Source organism: Microtus pennsylvanicus, chromosome 3, assembly GCF_037038515.1.
Source record: "Microtus pennsylvanicus isolate mMicPen1 chromosome 3, mMicPen1.hap1, whole genome shotgun sequence".
NCBI classification, from domain to species: Eukaryota; Metazoa; Chordata; class Mammalia; order Rodentia; family Cricetidae; genus Microtus; species Microtus pennsylvanicus.
The window spans coordinates 111,445,351-111,469,918 of NC_134581.1; the positions used below are offsets into that span (position 1 = coordinate 111,445,351).

Genomic DNA, 24,568 nt, shown 5'->3' on the forward strand with positions numbered 1-24,568 from the left:
AAATCCACCCTTTATGTCATCATTTCTGTATTATATCCCTGTCTTCCCTCCAGAAACAATCCTGGATCTAATCTCCCTGACCATGATCAGTAAGAATTTGTAACTAACCCCCTAAATATTGACAAACATATATAACACATTGAATGACCAAAAACAAAAAAAAAAACAAAAAAAAAACCCAACCAAAACCCACCCATCCCACTTCTTGGGAATGTGGGAATTGCATTCTCTAGACTGCTTGTTGTTGTCTGGGGGTGCTAAAATATTTGGGGGAAACCCATAGAAAATTAGGTTAATGGCCAAGTCCTGGCTAGAATAGTCTTATCAGGCTAGAGCATCTCAGCCAGCATCCTTGAAGCTGTTGTGGCTGTAGAACTCTAAGAAAACTGTAATGGAGACATTCTCTCTGGTTGGTTTACCTAAGCTATCGGTTTTCATTGGTATCTTGTCCCCTTGCTCTGAAAATGCATAAACTTTCAAAGGTAACATACATAACACAAGTATGGATTGTGTGTTGTATATGAGCCAGCAAAGATGATATTTTGTTTTATGTTTCAGCAAGTAAAATGTATGTCACCTATCTTGAGTTTTTTTAAAATTTTTTAAATTTTTATTTATTTATTTCTTTATGCCTGTGAATTTTCAGAGGGTCTTTACCAATCAAATCTGATCTTTGTCAACCTTGAATCCACAGCCTTTCTATTTTTGTGGAAATAAAAGCAAAACCTCTTTTCTCGCATAACATTTTTGACTTCCATTTTGATGTTAAGACATTTTAAAAATATATAGAAGGCTTTTTTGTTTTGTTTTGTTTATTTGCTCGCCTTTGTTTTGCTTTATTTTATTTTTTTATTAATTATTTATTAAAGATTTCTGCCTCCTCCCCGCCACCGCCTCCCTTTTCCCTCTCCCTCTCCCTGTCAAGTCCCCCTCCCTCGTCAGCCCAAAGAGCAATCAGGGTTCCCTGCCCTGTGGGAAGTCCAAGGACCACCCACCTCCATCTAGTCCTAGTAAGATGAGCATCCAAACTGCCTAGGCTCCCACAAAGCCAGTACATGCAGTAGGATCAAAAACCCATTGCCATTGTTCTTGAGTTCTCAGTAGTCCTCATTGTCTGCTATGTTCAGCGAGTCCGGTTTTATCCCATGCTTTTTCAGACCCGGGCCAGCTGGCCTTGGTGAGTTCCCGATAGGACATCCCCATTGTCTCAGTGTGTGGGTGCACCCCTGGCGGTCCTGAGTTCCTTGCTCGTGCTCTCTCTCCATCTGCTCCTGATTTGGACCTTGAGATTTCAGTCTGGTGCTCCAATTTGGGTCTCTGTCTCTGTCTCCTTTCATTGTCTGATGAAGGTTAATATTCAGGAGGATGCCTATATGTTTTTCTTTGGGTTCACCTTCTTATTTAGCTTCTCTAGGATCACGAATTATAGGCTTAATGTCCTTTATTTATGGCTAGAAACCAAATATGAGTGAGTACATCCCATGTTCCTCTTTTTGGGTGTGGCTTACCTCACTCAGGATAGTGTTTTCTATTTCCATCCATTTGTATGCAAAATTCAAGAAGTCATTGTTTTTTACTGCTGAGTAGTACTCTAATATGTATATATTCCATACTTTCTTCATCCATTCTTCCGTTGAAGGGCATCTAGGTTGTTTCCAGGTTCTGGCTATTACAAACAATGCTGCTATGAACATAGTTGAGCAAATACTTTTGTTGTATGATAGGGCATCTCTTGGGTATATTCCCAAGAGTGGTATTCCTGGGTCCAGGGCTAGGTTGATCCCGAATTTCCTGAGAAATCGCCACACTGCTTTTCAAAGTGGTTGCACAAGTTTGCATTCCCACCAGCAATGGATGAGTGTACCCCTTTCTCCACAACTTCTCCAGCAAGGTCTTATGTGGAAATATGTGCTCCCACAATGGACACCATTTGTAGTGAGTCTTTTCTGTTCCATCAGCCAGCTCCCAAATAATCACACAGAGCCTTCTTAGTAATCATGAAAGGTCTCCTGATAGCTTAGGCTTGTTTCTAGCTAGCTCCTGTAACTTAAATTAACCTATTTCTATTAATTTACACACTGCCATTTGGCTTGTTATGTCAGCTCCTATATGACCTGCTTTCTCTACCTCTCCTGGTTTCTGTTCACTCCTTCTTTCCACTCTCCTGTCTGCTCTGAAAATCATCCAGCTTTTTATTAAACCAATCTGAGTGATGTATCTTAAGATAGTTTAAAGGACTATTCCACTGCAACTTCATATTATGAACAGCTTTCTTTGTGTATTATTCTAAGTGTAGAGATTCAGCTTACATGTGGTTTTAAAATGCTGGCTTCTGGGGTAGAGCATTTGCTTATCACATACAAGGTGTTGGGTTCAGTTCACGGCACTATATGCACCCCTCCCATCCACACATTAGAATGCCAGCTTCTAAACTTGTCAGAGAGTATTTTTTTCCAAAGTTCTTTCTTGCCAACTTAATTTAAGACTCAATTGTCTAAATCTTCTTTTAAAATTTCTTTTCTTTGTTTTTTCACCCATTGAGTCCATTTGGTGCTGCCTGTGCATACATGGCTGTGGGGTGATGGGGGGGACCTAAGAGAGTGGCTGTGTGCCGCCATCAATTACCAATAGCTCTTCCATAAGGAATAGAACTTCTTAGGGTCCCCTCCCCTAACATGCTAGAACTTTTAACTGGGTTTATCTTGTAGAAATCTTTGTCAGGTAACCAGAACTCTTCTGATTTCATATGTGCAATAGCTGTGTCATGACTGGAGGAAAGCACTTCATGGTACTCCTCCACAGCCTCTGGTCCTTACTTTCTTTCCTCTTCCTCTTTTTTTGTGTTCTGAGTCTTAGCGCAGGGCTTGATATAGTCGCTCATCTACAACTGAACACTGACAGGCTCTTACCTTCTGCTTTTTGAAATCATGACTAAATGCATTAACCATTACCTAGTGTCACAAGATGGGCACTAACACTGTAAGCATTGGAGCTTGGATGGAAAGGTATACCGGCAGTTGGGAGCCAAAGAATACCACAAAATCATTGTAAACATTGCAGCTCTGATCCAGCACAAGTGTTAAAGCTCTGCTCTAGGGAAGGGTTTCCCCAGAGAAGGGTAACAGCTCTGTCCTGGCAGGGAAAGGTTTCCCCAGCAAACTGTTACAGTTCTGCTACAGCTGGACTCCACTGCTGTGAAAGTGCCTCCCCTCACAACTAACTTCACCTCGGATTTATTGAGGAGGAAAATCCAGGAGGGTGAGGCTACAGCAACTGAATAAGGTACAGAACCTACATAGGGCTTCTTACTATGGGGACAGAGCTTTCCAGAGTGGCTTGGTATTGGTGTTTTTTTGTAGTCTGATTCTGGGGCAAGTTCAGGGATTGGTGGAATTTCATGCTTAGAGATTGGTGGAATTTTGTGCTTAGGGATTGGTGGGATTTTGTGCACAAGGTCCTCAGGGATTGGTGTGATTCTGTGCCCAGGCATTAGTGGGATTCTGCAGCCTGACTCTGGGGCAAGACCATGGATTGGTGGGATTTTAAACACTGGTCTTGTGGTCAAGCCAGGTGATGTAGGTGGGTCATCTGTCAATGTGTTACTTTTATTGGTTAATAAAGAAACTGCCTTGGCCCTTTGATAGGACAGAATTTAGATAGGTGGAGTAGACTGAACACAATGCTGGGAAGAAGGGAAGTGAGGCAGATGCTATAGCTCTCCTTTCTAAGATGGACGCAGGTTAAGATTCTTGGCGGTAAGACACCAACCACCTCGTGGTGCTACACTCATTAATAGAAATGGGTTAATCAAGATGTGAGAGTTAGCTTGTAAGAGGCTAGAGCTAATGGGCCAGGCAGTGTTTAAAAGAATACAGTTTCCGTGTAATTATTTTGGGTAAAGCCAGCCAGTGGCCAGGAGCCCTCCTGGGCAGCGGGAAGCGGCCTGCTGCTCCTTCTACAGCCAGGGTTAGGTATTTTTCCTTGGCCCTTTTTACCCTTACAAACACAAGAAGGGAATTTGACAACATGACCTTTGGTAGGAAAATAACATCATTAGGCTCTTAACCAGGACTCCATGACTTCCATAGCCATGAGCTTGACTATGTCACAGTGCTTGGTGTGAATTTGATCCTTTGGAGTAGGCCTCAAGTCCAGTCTTGCACTATTGCACCAGGGAGGTCATCTTACCTGGCAGGTCAATAGTGTTGCATCTAGGGTCCAATACTGAATAAGACCATTGACGTCTCCCCAAACAGACTGCATAGCACCTTCCTGCAACATCAAAGGCAGCTAGTGGGACAGAGTTGGTTTAAGATTGATGTGTCACTATCCTGTAACCAAAGTGTATGGTGTTGGTACAGTAGTGTCTTAGTTATGGTGGGGAACTAAGAGGATGTGGAACCAGTAACTAAGTATGATTTTGATTTTGGTGAGGGTTGATTTTAAGGTTAGTTCTTAATGGTGCTTTGGGTAAATTATATAAACTTTCAGAATTGTCCCTTCATTGTGATATATCTATATATATCTATATATACATACATATGTGTGTGTGTGATTAAATTCTGTGTGTTACCTATATATTGTATAGGTCCTCATAGAGGACAGAAACCTTAGTTAATAGAATAGTAGGAATTTATTTCTATGACCATTTCTTAGATTAGTGATTGGGAAGTAGGGTAAGGAACCATAATGGCCATGTCAGGTCAAATGCCTACTCAGAGAGCAGGGTATTCCATCAGCTCTGTGTGTGAGTAAACCAAGCCAAGTCTGCTGTAAGCAAGACTCATCTGTTACAGACTGAAAGATCCACCAAATCTTCCTTTGCCTTCTGTCCCGTCAATGAGTAAAGAAGAGTCAGCCCACTAGTTAGGTTATTGAATATTATGTTCTGTTCAACATCACTGTCGTGCTTTAAAACAATAGTTCTTAGCTTTTCTATTGCTTTGACCCCTACGTACAGTTCCTTATGTTATGACTCCCAACCATAACATTTTATTGTTACTTCATAACTGTAATTTTGCTACTGTTATGAATCGTAATGTAAATATATAATATGTGACCTTTAAGGGGATTACAACCCACAGGTTGAGAACCACCAAATTAAAGTGTTTTTCCTTAAATCTCTGATAAGTGTTTTATTGCATTTTAATGGATATGACACTTACAAAACATTCTAATTAGCAATAAGGAAAAAAATGGTCCCCTTCTCTATTTGTTTGATTGTTTTATGAAGAGCTTTCCTATATGTATATAGAATTTCTTTTTTTATAGTTACAATCAATGTTTTATTGATTTAGGCTGGTGTGTCTAAATTAAATGAAGCCAAAGCTCTTGTGGATGAGCTGAACAGAAAGGCTGGCGAGCAGAGCGTATTGCTTCGGATGAAGCAGGATGAAGCTGACGCTGCCCTTCAGGAGATCACCGTGTCCATGCAGGTGCTTGGGGAGGGTCAGGTGCCAGTAGATAAGCCCGTGGAGGACATCTGCGCTGCTTGTCAATCAGCATGAAAAATAAGACTTTCAACTTGAATTAAAAGGGATCGTTCATCCATACTGGCTGACATTGAGCTTTAGAGAACATGCATGTCATTTTCCATGTTGTTCATCCTGATGGTGCCAAGCCTTTAGGTACCTCATGCTCATGTATATTAGCCAATCAGTGTAGACCTGTGTGTAGCCGACATTGTCTGCGTTCTCCTTGCCAAACAGGTATGTCCTTTAGCTTACTCTCTCCTTCAGACTTTGACATTTCCCCCTTTTAAAACTTTCAAGGTTGATAAAATACCTTTTAAAAATCATATTTATACTTTGATGGTATGTTCAATTTTAATTATATTTCCTAAGTATCACCTTTCTTCTGTTGAACTTATTCCAAGGAAACTTTTGTGAGTTTGTGCCCTGTATGCTTTGTCCGTTATATCACTTTACCTCCGGCATCGGGGCTGTGAAGCTGTCTGTCTCCTCTGTGTTCTGCAGCAGAATCTCCTTTGCATGTAACTATTAAGTTACCCTTTCATCCTGGTTTTGCTTTTGTAGAATAAGGCAGACTTGAGAACAAACTCATGATTTTCCTATTCCGTGTTTCTGTTTTGTTGATGGTGGTAAAATAGAGCTAATATTTGTGGACAACTTATGAATCATACTAGATCTTTGTGCTATCATTCTGTCTCATCTATTCCTCAGATACAGTGTTTAATTGTCCTGGTTGTTCTGTGTTTCGTCAGCTTGACCCAAGCTAGAGTTATCTAGGGAGAGGGCTTTCAACTGAGAAAATTCCTTCATCATGCTACTGACCAAAAATTCTTTTTTAAAAAGATTAATGTTTTTGTTGTCATGCTTTTAAACACTGAGTGTGTTGTGATTGTAATGTCATTTAACTATTCCTGCAGGATGCGAGTGAGCAAAAGACAGAACTTGAAAGACTAAAACAGAAAATAGCAGAAGAAGTTGTTAAAATTGAAGAAAGAAAAAGTAAAATTGATGATGAATTAAAAGAAGTACAAGTAAGTTCTAATGTTCCAATTAAATGTGAATATTTTCCTTTCATATACTTGCCTAGCAGTGCATTTGAGCTTAAATATCACCATGGCTCATTTTTTTCCAGCACTGTTGTCAGTGTGGTCTTTGCCCTGAGTATTAGACATGGAAGTGGCCGGAGAGCCTGCCAGGGGTGAAACACCACAGCTTTTCCTACAGTACAAATTCCTCTGGAAAAAGGAAAAGTACCTCAAAACAAATTAGACTCGCTAAATTAGAATGGCGCACTCATGGTGGCAAGATATTTTATTTTACTTGATTATTGTGAACCTTCTTTCTTGGTGTGTTTAATAAAGGAAGGCAGTTAGTAATTATAGTCATTATAGTCATTGGACTGCAATGCCTGTCGCCTTCTCCATGATGTCTAAATTGTTCCGGTTTTTAACAGCACATCCATTGACACTTCCTGATGTTTGTCTCTTAGCCTCTAGTCAATGAAGCTAAGCTAGCCGTTGGAAACATTAGACCAGAATCTCTTTCAGAAATCCGCTCACTACGCATGCCACCAGATGTAATTCGAGACATTCTTGAAGGAGTTTTGAGGCTAATGGGTATCTTTGACACATCGTGGGTAAGCATGAAAAGGTAAGTTTTTTTTTTAATTTATATGAAAATTTTTTTTCCACCAGTGAACTTTACTCACCTGCATGCATGAATCACAGTTATAGCGGTATTTATTATGGCCGAGAGGGGTGGACTAGCTCACATCACCAGAGCCAGTAGGCAAACTAAACATTTGCTGTAGTTAATGTGTTTTTTTATTCTATCTGATGCTCCAGCCTGTAGGACTGTGCTGCACATGAACCCTCTGGAGAGGTGTCAGGGCTTTACTAATCTCCTCTCAAACTGACAGTTTTATTAACTACCTCAAGTTTCAACACCTGTTGTCAGCTTGGTACCCAAACACATCTCCTTAAACCATAGCATTCTACCCCCTTGTCCCTGAAAGGCATTCATCACTAAGTACATTCTGTCCATCTTCATGAGATCCGAGTCTTCATGGTTCCTGCATTGCTCAGGAGTCCAAAGTTTCCTCTGAGACTCTAGGCAACCTCTTATCCCCTCTTAGCCTCTATTAGTTCCTGTAAAATTAAGGAGCAGGCTGTATACTTTAAACAAATAGTGACACACTATAAGCATTCTAGAAGGAAGGAATTGGGGCCAAAGCAGATCTGCAAGCCAGTTTGGCAAGCATTAAATTCTCTGGCTTCATGTCCATATCTGGAACACATAGCTTAGTCATTTAAATCTCCGAGTGTTTGGGTAGTCCTCGTCCTTATTCAGCCCACATGGCCTTTCTTGGGATAACTTCTTCCTTTCATTTTCCCATGTTTCTGCTACCTCTAACTCCCTTAGTAATCCACTTCGTCTTTAGCTGCACTCATTACCCTCCCAAGGCTTACCCTTTCCATGGCTTCCAACATTTTCCTTTGAAATCTTTTTACTGCCCCATAATTCTTGCATGCTGGATACCATCAAACCCTGCAATCACATGAATAATGCCAGGTTTCTTCTAGCTTAAGCATTAGCTGGGTCTGCTCAGATGATGTCGGCTGCTGCCTCTGAACGCCTCAATTACTGATCCCAGGGAAACACTTGTCACAGGGAGCTGTGTGAGAGCGGGTGCCCATAGCAGAGTCTTTGAGGTGAGATCAAGCCTCTACAGTCTTGGGTCTGCTGATGCTTGGATCATACCAAACTTTTTTATGCCTTGTCCCATGGTATTGTGGTGTTTTGTTTGTTGTTTTTTTCTAATAGCCCAAATCCCTTCAGCTGACTATTGATTATTAATTTATTAGATTACTAATTATATCATTATTCTTATTTATGCATTTATTGGCTCCAGCCTTATTCTGTTTTTTGGGGGGGGGAGAAACTGCAGGATTTTAAAATCCTCTTGCTCTGCTTTTTGCTTACAATTTTCTCCTTAAGCCCAAAACAAAGCAGTTCATGATAAGATGAATTCTGGGTTATCTTGAAATTGTGTGTGCCATTTTGACTAAACTGTGACTTAAATGTTCCCTCACACAGCACCTCCTGGCCATTGTTACTGTTTGCAGTGTCCTGAGCCATCTTTCTTACCAGCTGTCTTCCCGTCTCCTAAGCTCGTCCAGCAAACTCAGGCTTCACGAGCCCATCTCAGCACACTTGTCTAAATTTCCCCAGAACACTGTCCCAGAGGCTCCGCACCACATCATAAGGAGTGTTTCCAGCAACAATTCCACCCTCACTGTCAATTTTTGTGCTCATTTTTTCATTTTTGACAAACTGTAATGACATGTGAAGTGAATGTTCTCATCCTATTATTTTTAAGGAATTCACTCTGAACAAGTTTAGTAACTTGTCTCTATTCACTGCTAGAAAATTTTAAGCTCAGGTCTGTCTGGCTCCATATTTCATGATCTTAAAGCTACTGGTCCCTGTTAGAATTGACTTGCTTTATCTAAAATCCAAACTTGGTATGATCTTTTGGATCTTTATTCCCTGAGTCAGGACATCTCTTTCCCAAGACTTCATCTTTTATAAAAAGAGACAGATTCTGACAGTGTTACGTGGTCCCATCATTTTCCCAGGTCTCACTCTGTCTCTCCTGAAGCCTGGCACTGCCCTGTGGTAGCCTGGCACCTCATAAGTCCTTTCTCTCTTAATTAGCTTTTGACAGAGTATTTTATCTCAGCTCCTGGAGAATAACTAAGACAGAAGCCTAGCATGAGTATGTCGAGAACAGGATGGACATGTGAACACTATGTTCTTCAAAAAGAAGGACATGAAACCACTTATTAATAAATACCAGGATAGGTATGATTATCTCAAAATCTAAAAATCTTCTGCAAGTGATTATTCAAAGGAAGACAGGAATGCCTGAGAATCTTGAAGACTGGCATTGCTTTTAATATTTTATTTAACCCTTACATAGAAAAGATTTGTGACTTACTGATGAAGACAATGTAATCACTGTCTGAGAGTTTAATACTTTGGGGATGGTTTAGAATGAGCGAGGGAAGAGAGAAAACAGAGGAGAGGATGGTGAGGAGAGAGGAAGGTAAGGGAGAGACTCAGGAGAAGGGAGAAGTTAGAGTAATACAGACAGAAACTAGACAGGGCTGAGAGTTAACGGGGCACAGAGCCACTTGACTCTGTTTTTCCCGGTATATTGGTGCTGGGGTTTGTGCTTTTGAGATCTACACTGTTGATAAGGAGTCATTTTTTCTTCCGGACCTAGAAGTCAGGGTGGGGATACTGTAAGAACTCCCTTGAAGACTCTAGAGAGGTCTATAATTGTTGACATGCGGGATGAGTCTACTGCTGTACAGTGTGGTTCTCAGACTCCATGTCTGGCTCTGGTTTATTCACTGGATGGCGGATAGACCGTCTCACACTGAAAACTTGGGTTTCTTGTTTATTTAAGCATGATAGTTATTAGCTCTGTTAAATCTTCATATCTATTCCTGTCAGCTCATCGGTTTTAAGTACCATCCACAACACATTTATTTAGAAAGAACAATTTTTAGTTGCCCATAGTTGAATTATTGTACCTTCTTCCTAGCTTCCTTGCCAAAAGGGGTGTGAGAGAAGACATTGCAACTTTTGATGCACGGAACATCCCGAAGGAGATAAGAGAGAGTGTGGAGGAGCTTCTCTTCAGAAACAAAGCATCTTTTGATCCAAAGGTAGCTTATTTTTTATGCTGTGTCACTGGCTTTTTACTGTGGGATGCCCTGTTATTACCATTGTCTAGATAGCCTAAGAGCTAAAATCAAGGAGAAACAAAGCTTCAGCTTTGCTGTTCTATATGAGCTTTGAATCTAGAGTTTACTTTTTCCCACATCATTCCCAGAGTCACTTTTTTCCTCTGCTGGGTGCATCTGCAGTAATGAGCATCTGTTTCCTCATACGTGTATCAAATTTCTATGAAGTTTAGCTAAACTTCAATGATTCTGATACTTTTTAAATTCTTTATTTAAATGTTAACTCTTCTTTGACACCAGTAATAATGCTTTCAAAATTTCTCTAATTTAATAAAAACTTACCACATGTAAAAGGAAAAGGCCACGTGCACTCTTTCGAAAGGAGACAGCAGTCATGTTGGTGCATGTGTGTGCTAAAAGATCAGTGTGTTTAAGGAGACTGACTGAGTTGCAAGTAGAGTTCATCAAAATTTATTTCTCTCAATAAATTTGTAGACAAAATGTTGACATTAGCTTTGCATTTGTCTGATGTTGAGTTGGGTGTGGGGTAACTTGCGATGACTTTTTCAGAATGCTAAGCGTGCCAGCACTGCAGCTGCACCTCTGGCTGCCTGGGTTAAGGCCAATGTACAGTACTCCCATGTCTTGGAACGGATCCAGCCCCTGGAGACAGAGCAGTCAGGATTAGAGTCGTAAGTATGGATGGTCTGGCCTGCATTGTTGTCAGTTTGATGCATGTATTATATTGTTTGTATTTATTTTGGTTTTGGTGTTTGTTTTGCCTTTACTTTGAAATGACAGCTGACAGTAAGCTTTCAGATGAGTGGGTGAAATCCCAAGGTAAGACAGAATTGAGCAGATCCAAAGAGCAGCCAACTTGAGGATGGGTAGCAGAAGCCCCTGGCTTCTCCTGTGTCCATGTTGCTGTGCCTGTGAACAGGTGGGAGTCTCTTCCAAAGAATCAAAGTAGGAAAAGAATGGCTGAACATGTAGAACTTGTGTAATGTCACTTTGACATTGAAGTTCTGGGAGATATTTAAGATATATTTCCCCAAACAGCATCTGAGCAGGTAGGAAGAATATTCAACTACTTAACTTGCAGACTGGAAATACAGTTTGCTATTATATTATTAATTCTAAATGCAGATCAAGATATTTGTTGAATGTGTCATTAACTTTTGACATTACCTACGAACCCATTGTAGAGAAAAAAACTTTATTTTTTTCATTATTATATGAAAATTTTGAACTAAATCATTCTTTTATTATTTTGACAATGAAAATATTTTGTTAGTTGAGACACATGTCTTATGAGTTTATCTGTATTGCACATCTTTTTCTTGTTCCCCCCCTTTTTTTTACTAACTGGAAGCTGAACCCCAAATCTTGGACTTTGTGAAGAGAAACTGCACGGCTGTGCTCCATCCCTCTCTGAGCTGCTCCCATCCTCCTTGTGCGATTGTCCCCACTCTGTCAGTGGTTGTCCTTTCCGTTCACATGCTGTGGGTGTATCTGCCACCTGTCAGCACAAACCTGAAAGCATAGTCGATGATCTTAGTGTTCTTCTTCTTCTTGGATTAGTCCTCTAGACTCCTGCTTAAAGCTTGTATCTTGGAACTTCTTGTCATTATTGTTCTGGGCAATTCCTCTGTATCTTTTGTTTATATTTTATTATAAACAAATTTATGTATTATAAAAAAATTTATGTTTATTACTATAAATTTTTTAGTTCCTTGTTTTCCTAGAATATATCTTTCATTTCCTATGAAAATGTACATGAGACAAAAGTATTTAGAGCTCTTCATGTTTATTCTTTTATCATATATGTGCAGCATCAGAGTGGTTTGTATATAGTGATTTTGATGGGCTCATTTCTTCATGTGACTTGTGGCAGAGCTTCAGCATTGCCTTGGTTTCTGTTAAACGTGCAGAGTGAGGTATGCTTGTGGCAGATGAAACCTGGTAGTCTGAACTGATCTCAGTGCAACCGCACTTCTGATGGTGCAGAACATGATTTCCCGAGTGGAACCCCATTTCTGCTGGCTTCCAGGGTGCAGCTTTGCTCTTGAAAAAGGATGTTCCCCATCCTTTCTATGTTACCCTGTATTTTCCCTCTTTGAAAGTTTTTAGGGCACTGTTTCTGGTGGACATATAGCTAGTGCACCTGATAGTCTTGAGGTGTTTGTTATTCCTTCAATAGTTCCTTCTGTCCCTGTCACCGTACAGTGGGGCATACGGGGCTGCAGACCTGTGAAACCATCACTCAGGAAACTGCAGTACACTGACTATCAGCAAGTCCCAAAGGAGCTTGGTTCTGGGGGTTGTTATGTTTTTTCAGGAAGTTCTTGCTTCTGTTCTTTTTTTTTCCCCGTGTGAACTCTTTTTTTTTTGTCTTTTTTTTTTAAAATTTATTTATTTATTAAGGATTTCTGCCTCCTCCCTGCCACCGCCTCCCATTTCCCTCCCCCTCCCCCTGATCAAGTCCCTCTCCCTCATCAGCTCGAAGAGCAATCAGGGTTCCCTGACTTGTGGGAAGTCCAAGGACCGCCCACTATTTGCAAATGAACTGCCCATTTCGCAGGTACAGTTTTCAATTCTTGCGTCAGTTCAAGACAGGATGGTGTTTTTGGAATTATAAATTTTTACGTTGTGCTTCTTTTAAGGACAAGGAGATCCTTTTATGAGGACCCTTAGATATGCTGTCCACCTCTGCTTTCCTTTTCCTGACATGTTTTCCTGACATGTTTCCTGACAACGTCTTCTGTGGGGAGCCTTGGTCCAGGGATTCAGCAGTCGGTGCACATAGTACATCTGCCTGCCGTCCACACCTGTGTTCTAGTTTCTCACAGTGCTTCCCACACTACACTGCTCTGTTTGTATCTCCAGTGCCCAGTTAGTCTCTTCCAACTTTTCATTTTTTCCTCTAACATTCTCTCTATCCACTTGAGGATGTTCTTTTTCTTTTCTTCCTAGCTTTCAGTCCTTCCTCCTGTAATCATGTGTTTATTTGCTTTCTTTGGTTCTGGTTAGGAAGCCTTCTTGGCATGCCCAGTCCTTGACTTTGAGAAATGAATGTACAATCATAGACACTAGAGTGTGTAGTTTGCGTTCCCCCACTTCTGGTGTGAGGATTAAGTGTTCAGGTGTAGCTTGGCTGGGCAATGACCACTTTTCAGCATGGTGTACCTATTAGACAGAGTAGTATTGACTTTTCCCGTAAACAAGTGTCTTGTCTTATAAATATATGGTGTCAGTAGGGCTAGGTAGAGTTGGGTGGATTATCAGCTAGATGTGTTGACTTTTGGGTTGGCTTAAAAGTCTGCTTTTCGTGGAGGAATGCAATTGAGATCCAGCCTCCAGTGCATCTTACAGCTTTTAGACACATTTGTTTCTCCAGCTTTTCGGTTCCTTTTGAGACAGTTGCTGCTTACCTTCTCTGAGCAGTTTGGAGTTCTGCTTATTTTACCATTCCTTCTTGCAGGCATCTCAATTTTGCTTTTTATTCTGACCTATCAGTCTTTATTTTCCAAATTTTATTGAAAGTTTGGCTGTGCCATACATTTGAATTCTCTTTATTATAGATCAGGGTGTGTGCATGTTTTCATTGCTATCATTGTAAATAGTTCTAAAGGATGGTAGATGAACATGTTTACTCTTCTTCTTCTTCTTCTTCTTCTTCTTCTTCTTCTTCTTCTTCTTCTTCTTCCTCCTCCTCCTCCTCCTCCTCCTCCTCCTCCTCTTCCTCCTCCTCCTCCTTCTTCTTCACAAGTTTCAAGAAGCAATACGAGTTACATCAAAAGATTCACTTTTAATTTTAGCATTGTTTTATTTATCTATGTATAAGTGTCATAACACAGCACTGTGGTGGTTCTGTCATATTTGCTAGGATATCACTCCTTAAACTGCTACTTTAACACTGAAATCTAAAACAGAATGATGTCTAACGTTGAATCCTACTTTAGGAATTTGAAGAAAACTGAAGACAGAAAGAGAAAGCTAGAAGATCTTCTTAACTCTGTTGGTCAAAAAGTGTCAGAACTCAAAGAAAAGTAAGTCCAGTTTGGAATTGTAGCATGTCTCAGCTCATTTGGAAGGTTTCACATCTGGTTGTACCCACTTTTTTTTCCTCCTCCTGAGTCACTCTCCAGTTGCAATAGGGAGAGAGTAGTTGACAAAGTGTTCTTACTTAACTACGTGATTGCTCATGTCTCTGGTCCCAGTACTTGGGGCATGAACAAAGTGTGCATTCTTGGCTACATGGCTAGTTATGGGGCAACCTGGACTACACAAGACTCTGTCTGAACAAAAAATGAGTAGCCCAAATAAATACTAGTAATACTTTTCTACAGGTTATGTGTTTCTCCTTGTGGTACTAGGGGTCAAAATCAGGGCCTTGTGCATGCTAAGGAAAACTGCTAAGTTTAGAAAAATCATAAAAATTTGTCTTAGAAATTTCCTTTTTGTCAAAGGAATGTGGAGAAATGGTTATAGAAGACATCCCAGCATGGACCTCTGGCCTCCACATGTTCCTGCATAGATGAACATACCTGCACAGTGCACACATGCACATATCACACACACATGCATATACAGAATACACAAAACACTGTTAAAATCTGGCAGGTAGACACTGTGTGAGAGATGATATGCAATGGACCAGATATTTTGTTTCAGCAGGTAGATATTTGAGAAGATTAGGCCAGGAAGATGAGAGGAAGAGAGTAAGTAGAATGTGCTCAAGGAAAATTTAAAGATAGAATATTTTATCATCGTGTAAAAAGTTCACATGGTAGCCGATATGTTTGTGCAACTAGAATAGGAAGAAAAGCTTAGGATCAAGACCTTGAGTAAACACTGAGAAATGTGTATAGAATGTTGCCTGCAGGGCCTGTGTCCCAGTCCTTGAGTACAGACTGATGTACTGATTGGTGAAAGAAGTGTCCCTAGGGCTTTCTTTGGGTATATTCTGCTACTGAGTGCTACTCTAGCAAGAATGAAAGACTTTAAGTGTGTATGTTTGTATACTTGTCTTACTAATGGTATTTCAGACACACATATAATCAGTATGTTCCAAGGATAACTTTTTTGTTCCTTATTGTCTTAGATTTCAGAGCAGGACTTCAGAAGCTGCCAAACTTGAAGCTGAAGTCAGCAAGGCACAGGAGACCATCAAAGCTGCAGAAGTCCTAATTAGTCAGCTCGACAGAGAACACAGGAGATGGAATGCACAGGTTTGTCTAGGGGAAGAGCCACAAACACAGGAAACCTGGGTGTAATGAATGTATTTTCTTTTTTTCTATATAAGGAGACCAGAACAAATATCCATTAGTTTATAGCTAGTCTTTGACAAATAACCCTGAAGTGAATGATGAGTCAAATGTCTTTCTATGAACATACTTTAGGAAAATCACTGTTGGCTTTGGCTTGCCCACCTTGTTGATGAGAAGGGCAGGGAGGGCAATGATCTGTAGTGAGCTGCAGGCAGGCCTATTTTTCGTCCTGCCCGGCTCCCACATGGTTAGCTTTACACCCGAAATAACAACACACAAACTGTATTCACTTAAACACTGCCTGGCCCATTAGCTCCAGCCTCTTCCTGGCTAATTCTCACATCTTGCTTAACCCATTTCTAATAATCTGTGTAGTACCACAAAGTGGTGGCTTACCAGGAAAGATTCAGCATGTCTGACCTGCTTCCATCTTGGGCCAGAGCTTCATCGCATCTGGCTTAGAGAGGAGAGGCATGGCGATTGCCTCACTTCCTCCCAGCATTCTGTTCTGTTTACTCTGCCTACCTAATTTTCTGTCCTATCAAGGGCCAAGGCAGTTTCTTTATTAACCAATGAAATCAACTCAAAACAGAAGACCCTCCCACATCAATGATCTGAGGGAACTTTGCCACAACAATAAGGTTAATATTCAGCACTGTTCACCAATTGTGTTTATTGATATGCTCCATGATTTCAACTTTGGCAACTTTCTGTTTAAAGTTATTTTTAATTTAATTGTGTATGGTGGAGTACATGCATCTAAGAAAACATGTTTATAGAAATAATCTTGTGTCTCAAACTTTTAAAAACTTTGAATTCTTACTGATCCTTTGAAATTTTGGAGTTGTTAAGGTGTTACTACTTAAATGAATGCTGGGTTATTTCCTAACTGGAGCTGTCTTCTGAGGGAGTGCCCCACATATACTGTCTTCCAGGTTTCTGAGATATCGGAGGAGTTAGCTACCCTCCCCAAAAGAGCTCAGCTGGCAGCTGCGTTCATAACCTACCTCTCTGCTGCTCCGGAAGGCCTCAGGAAGAACTGTTTGGAAGAATGGACTAAAGCAGCTGGTTTAGAGAGTTTGTATTGAATTATTATGAGCTTTAAATTTCAGTGTGACAAAAATGGCCCTCCACTTCTGTTTCCTTTACTTCTCTTATTTTTTTTTTTGTACCTGTATGTCACCAGGGATAATATGACTACTTCAGATTTGTTTTTGTAAGTTATTTAAATTACTATGTTTTCTACTCCTACATCCATATGAGACACAGGCCTCCCTCTGAATTATTTTTAATTTTGCACAGATAGTCAAGTATGTTATTTATTAGCATTAATATCACATGCCAAGGTAAAATGGGAGGCTCTAACTTTTCTTGTGAATTTTGTGGTTTTTACAGCTTATTGTGACTGAAACATTCATTTGTTCATTCATGAATGCTGTTCATTTTCACTTTTTGCAAAGCTTTTTCCTGGGTTTATGTTTTAATGCACAGGAATGGGCATGAAGCCAATGCATGCCACAGCCTCCTGTGCTGGTCTGTCTGTCAGGTGCTGGTTGCTATGGTGCCAGTCTGTCTATCTGGTGTTGGTCGTTATGGTGCCAGTCTGTCTGTCAGGTCCTGGTCACTATGGTGCCAGTCTATCTGTCAGGTCCTGGTTGCTATGATACCAGTCTGCCTCTCAGGTCCTGGTTGCTATGATACCGGTCTGCCTCTCAGGTCCTGGTTGCTATAGTACTGGTCTGCCTGTCAGGTCCTGGTTGCTATGGTACTGGTCTGTCTGTCAGGTCCTGTTTGCTATGACACAGGTCTGCCTGTCAGGTCCTGGTTGCTATGGTACTGGTCTGTCTGTCAGGTCCTGGTTGCTATGGTACTGGTCTGTCTGTCAGGTTCTGGTTACTGTAGTGACTGCTTGATGGTTTTGATTTTCAGAATTTGATCTAAGGAGATTTCTTTGTACTGAAAGTGAGCAGTTGATCTGGAAAAGTGAAGGCCTTCCATCTGATGACCTCTCTGTAGAGAATGCCATTGTGATCCTACAGGTAAGATAGTCTCAGGTATTATGTTGAAAACTGTCTACCATGTAGTGTAAACACGCTGTAACTCTGAAGCTATTCTTTCTTTAGTTCAATAAAATGGGAAAAAAATGACAATTAAAGTTGATTATCTAGTGTTCAATGAAATTTATTTTCAATTAAATAGAAAAGTGTAAGCTAAGATGGCCTTTTATGATGATAAAATACTTAAAATTGAACTTTGTAGTAATCATAGTTATATTGTAGGGTACCCTGAATTATCTCATACTCGATTTTCTTTCATAAATTTTGTATTTCAATTTAATTTAATTTACCAAACAAAATTCTTCAATGAGAAAAAGTTTTGGGTTACAAGTTAGAAATGAACATCTGTACATTTTGGAAAATTCTTCATGTCGTGTGTTTTCCTACAGTTGAAAATACTTTCTTGGCAGTGAATATGGAAGCCCACTGAGAGCCATGGTTGCAAACATCACAGACTGGAAACTTAGTGCATTGTTCAGTGGCGGCTTCCACACTCTGCACTCACTCCGTCTGCTTCCTCTTCCCCTCAGTGTCTTTCTCTCACTGCCGTCACCGTCATGGCCTCACTGTCTCCTTCTCACAGTTATGCCCTTTTGTTTTGCTTCATGACTCAATCACAAACTTTAAATGAAGTTTGGTTTTATCGTTAAGTTGGTGAACCTTTCACATTTTCTACATTTGCTTATTGCATGTGTGCGCATTCATGCATGAAGCTTGAAGACGTTGTGCAGGTCTTCTGTGTGGTCAGGCTTGGGGCCAGTGCCATCATCTGAACTGTCCTTGTGGCCTCTGTGAAGTGTGTGCTAACTTTCTTCCTAAGTGAAAGGATTAATGTCCTGTCTCAACAGATCACACTTTATACATCATTATTTTCTCTCGCTTTCCTCTCTCTAACCTTTTTTTTCTGAACATTTTTTTCATTATTATCTTACCACCCTCAAGTATGTGTGTGTGTGTGCCTGTGTACATTAAATGTTCCTCCTTAGGTAGCATGAAAATACTTTATATGATTCTTGGCTGTGTCCTATTTATTTCTTTAATTTGTTTTGTTTTATTATATCTGTTAATTAACTGTCCATACTTAAGTCTAGGTGTGTTGCCTGGAAGAAGTCACTGACTACAAATTGAATGGTTTATTAGTTTAAATTGATTTTACTGTTTTTTGATTTGTTTTCTGAACAGTTTTTTATCTTCTTCTGCACTGACATAGACATGTGGAGTCTCAATTGCTTTTGCAGATAACATGGTGTGTGAGGGTGTTACCTGTGTTCTGTGTATTTACACTGTGTATTTCTATCATTCTTTTGCACATAACATGGTGTGTGAGGATGTTACCTGTGTTCTGTGTATTTACACTGTGCATTTCTATCATGCTTTTGCAGATAACATGGTGTGTGAGGGTGTTACCTGTGTTCTGTGTATTTACACTCTGTGTATTTCTATCATGCTTGTCATACTTATTGATTCTTCCTTCAAGGTTTTGGACTCATATTCCTTCTGCTCACTTCAGTTCTCAAAGAAAGTCATAATTTGCAAGTGTTGATAAGTCTGACATAGTGGCACAGTCATGCTGTCCTAGCCTGAGAAGCTAATGCAGGAGGATTTTGAGGAGTTCAAGGTCATCATAGGTTGCATATACATAGTGAGATGATATCACAAAACCTCAGAGCAAAATGAACCACAAACAATTCCTCCAAGAGCTATGATGTTTTAAGAATTAGTTCCTAAGAATGAATGATGGGGAAGGTAACCTTTAGAAAATATGTTTATGAGAAAATATATGTATATATTGATAATAAAAAAAAGACAACTTTGTCTTCAGAATTGGGTTTCATAATCAATATGGGAACTTGCCTGTGAATTTAACTTTAATAATAACCTTATATTAAATTTCATTTAATATTGACAAGTTTTTTGAACTCCTAATTCATCCTCACTGTCTACCCCAAAAAATTACTTGAAAAATAGATTAATTTGCAATTATGGTCTACATTATATCCCAAATCTAAGATATGTTAGGTCTGAAATATGTTATAGTTAAATGTGTGATTGGGAAGCACATTCTTAATAACATGTATGAACATACTAGGTAACATTTATAAAATGAATTTGCTAAGGATAGAACTTGCTACGTAGCTGAGGGTGACCTTGAACTCCTGATGTTTCTGAGTCCACTTCACAAAGCCCAGTATGTATAGGCTCATGTCAGCCCACCAGCTCCCTCTGTCTTAAGGAGTGGATGGAAAGATTTGATCACAGACAGCTTGCCTCTATCTTTCGGGAACATTGGCTTTTACTAATTTCATGTTGACCAATTTCAGTTTGTTTCCATGTTAAAAATGTATCCCTCTCTCCTCTGCCCACTCACCAGCCTGTTACACTTCTAAAAGGATTCAGATGAGCCTCTTGTTTCGCATTTCTGTGCAGTGAATGTGATGCATCAGATACCCTAAGTGCACCATGCAGGGTAGGACAGGCTGCTCTCCATTATACGCTCTCTCTTGCCCTCTGCATGCTCATGGCCTGTTTCTCTTACTTTTCTCTAGGAGGTAGCGTGATCTTAGCTCAGTAATTTAGGCCCAGACCTGTGACTTGTTGTTGCTAAATGCATTTCTCAGATGTCTCCAGAACCATCATGTTTACTGACATTCACTTCTGTGGCTTCATTTTGTACCAAGAGAAATGGCTGTGCCATCAGCACCTTCCCCCCTGTGTTGCTTATTTCCTTTCCTTGGAGTGATGTTCCTGAAGTGTTAGTCTGCTCATCACAGTGTCCCTCCGTGTATGCCAGGGACTTTCCATTACTCGTCATGTAACGAGTGTGCTGGAGTTGTCCCAGTGCTCCAACCTCTGTAACCTCGTTTCCATCGTGGGATTAGCTCCTTTACCTGGATAAACTTTGTTGGCTTAGTTTGACCTGGCTTTTCCTACTCCAAGTCCATGTGTCCCTGTGTATCTTGTGTAATTCCTCATCATGAAGTTTTCATTTTTGCTTCTTAACTGGACATGAAGTCATTGAAGGTAAGGAAATTCGTCTTCCTTGTTTCTGGACTCTTTGTCTGTATTGGTTGTCACCTAGCACTATAGGTGAGCAAATGAAGGAATGGAAGTTCATGATTTTTTATTTGTAACAATGTGCTCAGTGTAACTTTAACTGGATTTTTATCATGGAACACAGAAATAAAATGTACCTTAGAGAGTTTGTCTAAAGTTCTGTGAAGAAGTATATATAAGATGAAAACTGACTTGTAAGTTGGTATAGATTTGTTACACATACTTTGCTAAAATGAGACACTTAAAAATAAACCTCTTTTTTTTTCTGACTGCATCAGATCATTGGTTTAAAATCATGGGTAAGAAATCTTTTAATTTTAAAAGTAATGATGTTGAGGGTGTGACAAAATCTGCTAGAACTGAAATGTTTATTACTGAATGTTAGCAGAAAGCCAGATTCACACACACAGTAACACTGAAGAGGCCATTTGCTAGCCAAGTCATGTTGCCAGGGGTTGCGCCTTCATACAGTGGAGCACTTAGGCCACTGTATGCCTGGTGAGGAGCACACAGTGGGTGGGCTTGCATGAGGAAGCGCAGTGGGAGGAGCTCCGTGTCTCAGAGCACTGTTGCTGATGGAAACTGTTTGGGGGAGTTGTCCGTTCCTGCTACCGCCTTCCTCTGATGTACCACGGAAGTTCCTGATGTGTTCTGGGGGACACAGCCAAAGTCTCTGCATTACACCGACTGTCATGTGTGTTCTCTTATCACTATAGCAAATGTGTTGTTCTTTAAGTGAGAAAATTTCAGAAAAATTGATTTGTTGTTTAAAACCATTTACTAGGGCTGGAGAGATGGCTCAGTGGTTAAGAGCACTGACTGCTCTTCCAGAGGTCCTGAGTTCAATTCCCAGCAACCGCATGGTGCCTCACAGCCATCTATAATGAGACCTGGTGCCCCCTTCTGGCATGTGGGCACACATGGAAGGAATGCTGTACACATAATAAATAAATAAATAAATAAACAAACAAACAAATAAATCTTAAAAAAATAAAACCATTTACTAGATAATGATTATTTAAAACTATCATAGATAGCGCTGGAGAGATGACTCAGTGGTTATAGCACTGACTGCTTTTCCAGCACCTACAAGGTGGCTCACAGCTCTCTCTAACTTTAGTTCCAGGGTACCTGGCACCCTCACCCAGGCATACATGAGGCAAAACATTAATGTACATAACATAAAAATAAACAAATAAAAATATCACCTAGGTAATGTGCATTTTCTGTTTGTATGGAGGGCAGCGTCAGTGCTTAGAGCTCTACCAGTGTGAGACAGTCTGCGGAAAGGAGTTCCTACTTCTCTCGACCCTGATGGATGGATTGCCTCTCAGTGTCCCTCTCAGAAAGTCTGCGGAGTATGCTCACTTTATAGTAGTTAGATTTAATTGTTTATCACTCGAGCCTAGTAGTTTATCTAAGTGCTTTTTGGTGTATTTACAAGCCACACCGTCTCTTCCACTTTGTGCTTGATAGAGTTGTGTTCTACAAAGACACAGAAAAGCTAATTTAGCAATGGATTGACAAGTTTTAGGAACTTGTTTTTATTTAAATAAAACTTCACCATTATTTAAAAAGGTTTTTTCCCCCCTAGAGTCGTGTGTGCCCATTCCTGATAGATCCGTCTTCTCAGGCGACAGAGTGGTTAAAGACACATCTGCAGGACTCACGCTTGGAAGTTATTAACCAACAGGTATGCACCACTTATAACCTAGGTCCTGACTGCAGATGAACCAGCAGTGAATCCAGCTCAGGGCTGCAACAAGAAGACACGCGCAGAATGAGCTGCTCTCAGTGTTGCTCTGGGAATCTGGGCCGCAGGTCTGTCACTTCCAGCAAAGCCCAAAGCACATTGTTTTTGTGCTAGTGACTCATCTGAGCCCTGGGAGTTCCAGAGTGAGTGGAGGAGGCACAGCTCCTCCTCCTCCTCCTCCTCCTCCTCAGAGGAGCTAAGGAGACAAACCTTCACACTGTGCCCCAGTTAGTGTCGAACGAACTGTAGTTGTAGTGCATTGGCAGTGACCCTCACTGCCTAATTTGCCTTACTAAGGAAATTATTGTGGTCTTAATCGAGTTTGTAAGGATCAACATTTGATTAGGTTTTATAGATACTCTTAAGGTATTTGAAAAATTATTTCCAAATTTCACATTCCTTATAAAAGTTTCTATCTCATTTGTATGTGGTAATAATAGCTGGAAATTAAGTGATGAATAATATATAGACATTTGTTATGTACCAGTTGGGATAATTCTTGAGAAATGCATTCTTGGGAAATTCTCCAGTATGAACATTGAATACATCCCCATATCTGACATTGTAGCCTGCCATGCACCTGGCTGCATATTGCAACCTCTGGCTTTCAGGCCAGAGGCCTGTGCAGCAGGTTATTGTATCAACCACTATACCAGAGATAGTAGCAGTGCATGATGTTATTTAACTCATCTAAACAAAGACTGGGTACAGAAAAACATAAATGATAAAAATAAATATATAAGGGCAGGTTGTGTAGAGGCAGAAACCAGCAGCACTGGAGGGCATCATGGGGGAGGTAGTACATGTCTAGATGTTGTGACAGTCCAGGAACTTCCAGGCATGCCCAACTTGCAGCTAACTTTTTTTTTTAAGTAAGCAGAAAGAAAACATTGGCTAAATATTGATAAAATACAGCCAGGTGCACAGGTGCATCCTCAAGCATCAGGTCTGCACACCGTCAGTGTTGTGTACTTACAGGCAGCTAGCAGTCATACGGATACACTCCAGAGTCTCCACAACTTGTGCACTGACACCCATGATATCACCATGTCACATTAAGGGGAAGTGTGACTCTGGTCATCTTGTGGGGTCTGCTGTTGACTGAGTCGGGGGCAGTGTATCATTCTCCTCTGCTTTCACTTAGGAGATTTTTTATTTGTTTTCCTTCCACGTGGAGGCTTGGAATAATATTTAAAACTTGGCTTTTGCTAGACAGAAAGCCTAAAAATTCCTGATCGATTATAAAATCTTACCTAATATTCCTTTCACAATATTAATCCTTGCTTATAAAGATAAATTTACAGGAATTTTTCATCTTGTTTTTTAAAACTTGGAACACAGTGAAGTGGTTTCTTTGAATACATGGCCATTTATTGCAGATAGAGATTGGAATTTTATTTTTGTAACAACTTGTAAGTATAGTGTAAACTTGATGGGAGCTTTTGTATCGTGGCGAACATGAACGTTTGCCATTCAGTTGGCACACACTTGCTTATAGGTATGCATGATGAGAATGCTCTAAAGATCTGCTCTCCAAATCATATTTATGATTAGCAGTAATATAGTAGACACTTAGAGTTTAATAGGGAAGGAAGAGCTTGTGTTAGTTGGATTTTTTGTCACAATAATTTTAAAGCTTTATTTTTCTTATGTGTACTTCTGTTGGTATCTTCATCCATTGTTTATAAGATCATTTATAAGCATTAAGAGAAGGAACTAGTATGTGCTTTCCTTTATTACCACAGGACAGTAACTTTATCACAGCTCTCGAGTTGGCAGTGCGTTTTGGGAAAACTCTCATTATACAAGAGATGGATGGGGTGGAGCCTGTTCTTTATCCACTGTTGAGACGAGATCTGGTTGCTCAAGGTAAATGTTTGAGTTTCTTGAGTACCAATTTTTAAAACCAGGAACAAGCTTACAAGAGTCCCTTCTGGTGCAGCCACATAAGAAATGCTTAATTGTCCCACAATGCAGTGTGGGGCAAAGTTCACACTGATTATCCATTGTCATTGCAAGTTGTAACAGTATATGTAATTGTTGTCCTCGGGGATGCTCACTAGAGACTCAGGACTTTTCACGCAGGGTAGCTGTTTAAGCATGCACTTCCTGAAAAGAAAGCACGTGCTTAGCACACCCGTGACATGTGCAAACAGTTTGAGCACAGCTAGCCACTCTTACCAGTTCTGAGAACTGTGAGAATTTTTCT

The 24,568-nt window shown here is 40.2% G+C and overlaps 1 protein-coding gene across 2 annotated transcripts in view; it reads left to right on the forward strand.

The window, feature by feature from the left end:
• Dync2h1 (dynein cytoplasmic 2 heavy chain 1) overlaps nucleotides 1-24,568 on the forward strand; it is a 224,895-nt gene that overhangs the window by 104,344 nt on the left and 95,983 nt on the right. Inside the window, exons 55-66 of one of the 2 annotated variants that reach the window (XM_075966861.1) lie at nucleotides 5,298-5,435; nucleotides 6,389-6,502; nucleotides 6,961-7,121; nucleotides 10,084-10,207; nucleotides 10,796-10,917; nucleotides 14,188-14,274; nucleotides 15,330-15,456; nucleotides 16,431-16,572; nucleotides 17,425-17,534; nucleotides 20,885-20,905; nucleotides 22,201-22,299; nucleotides 24,105-24,228. In XM_075966861.1, the coding sequence (XP_075822976.1) occupies nucleotides 5,298-5,435; nucleotides 6,389-6,502; nucleotides 6,961-7,121; nucleotides 10,084-10,207; nucleotides 10,796-10,917; nucleotides 14,188-14,274; nucleotides 15,330-15,456; nucleotides 16,431-16,572; nucleotides 17,425-17,534; nucleotides 20,885-20,905; nucleotides 22,201-22,299; nucleotides 24,105-24,228 (1,369 nt within the window). The remainder of the gene's footprint in view (nucleotides 1-5,297; nucleotides 5,436-6,388; nucleotides 6,503-6,960; nucleotides 7,122-10,083; nucleotides 10,208-10,795; nucleotides 10,918-14,187; nucleotides 14,275-15,329; nucleotides 15,457-16,430; nucleotides 16,573-17,424; nucleotides 17,535-20,884; nucleotides 20,906-22,200; nucleotides 22,300-24,104; nucleotides 24,229-24,568) is intronic. The other variant, XM_075966862.1, reaches the window with a different exon arrangement.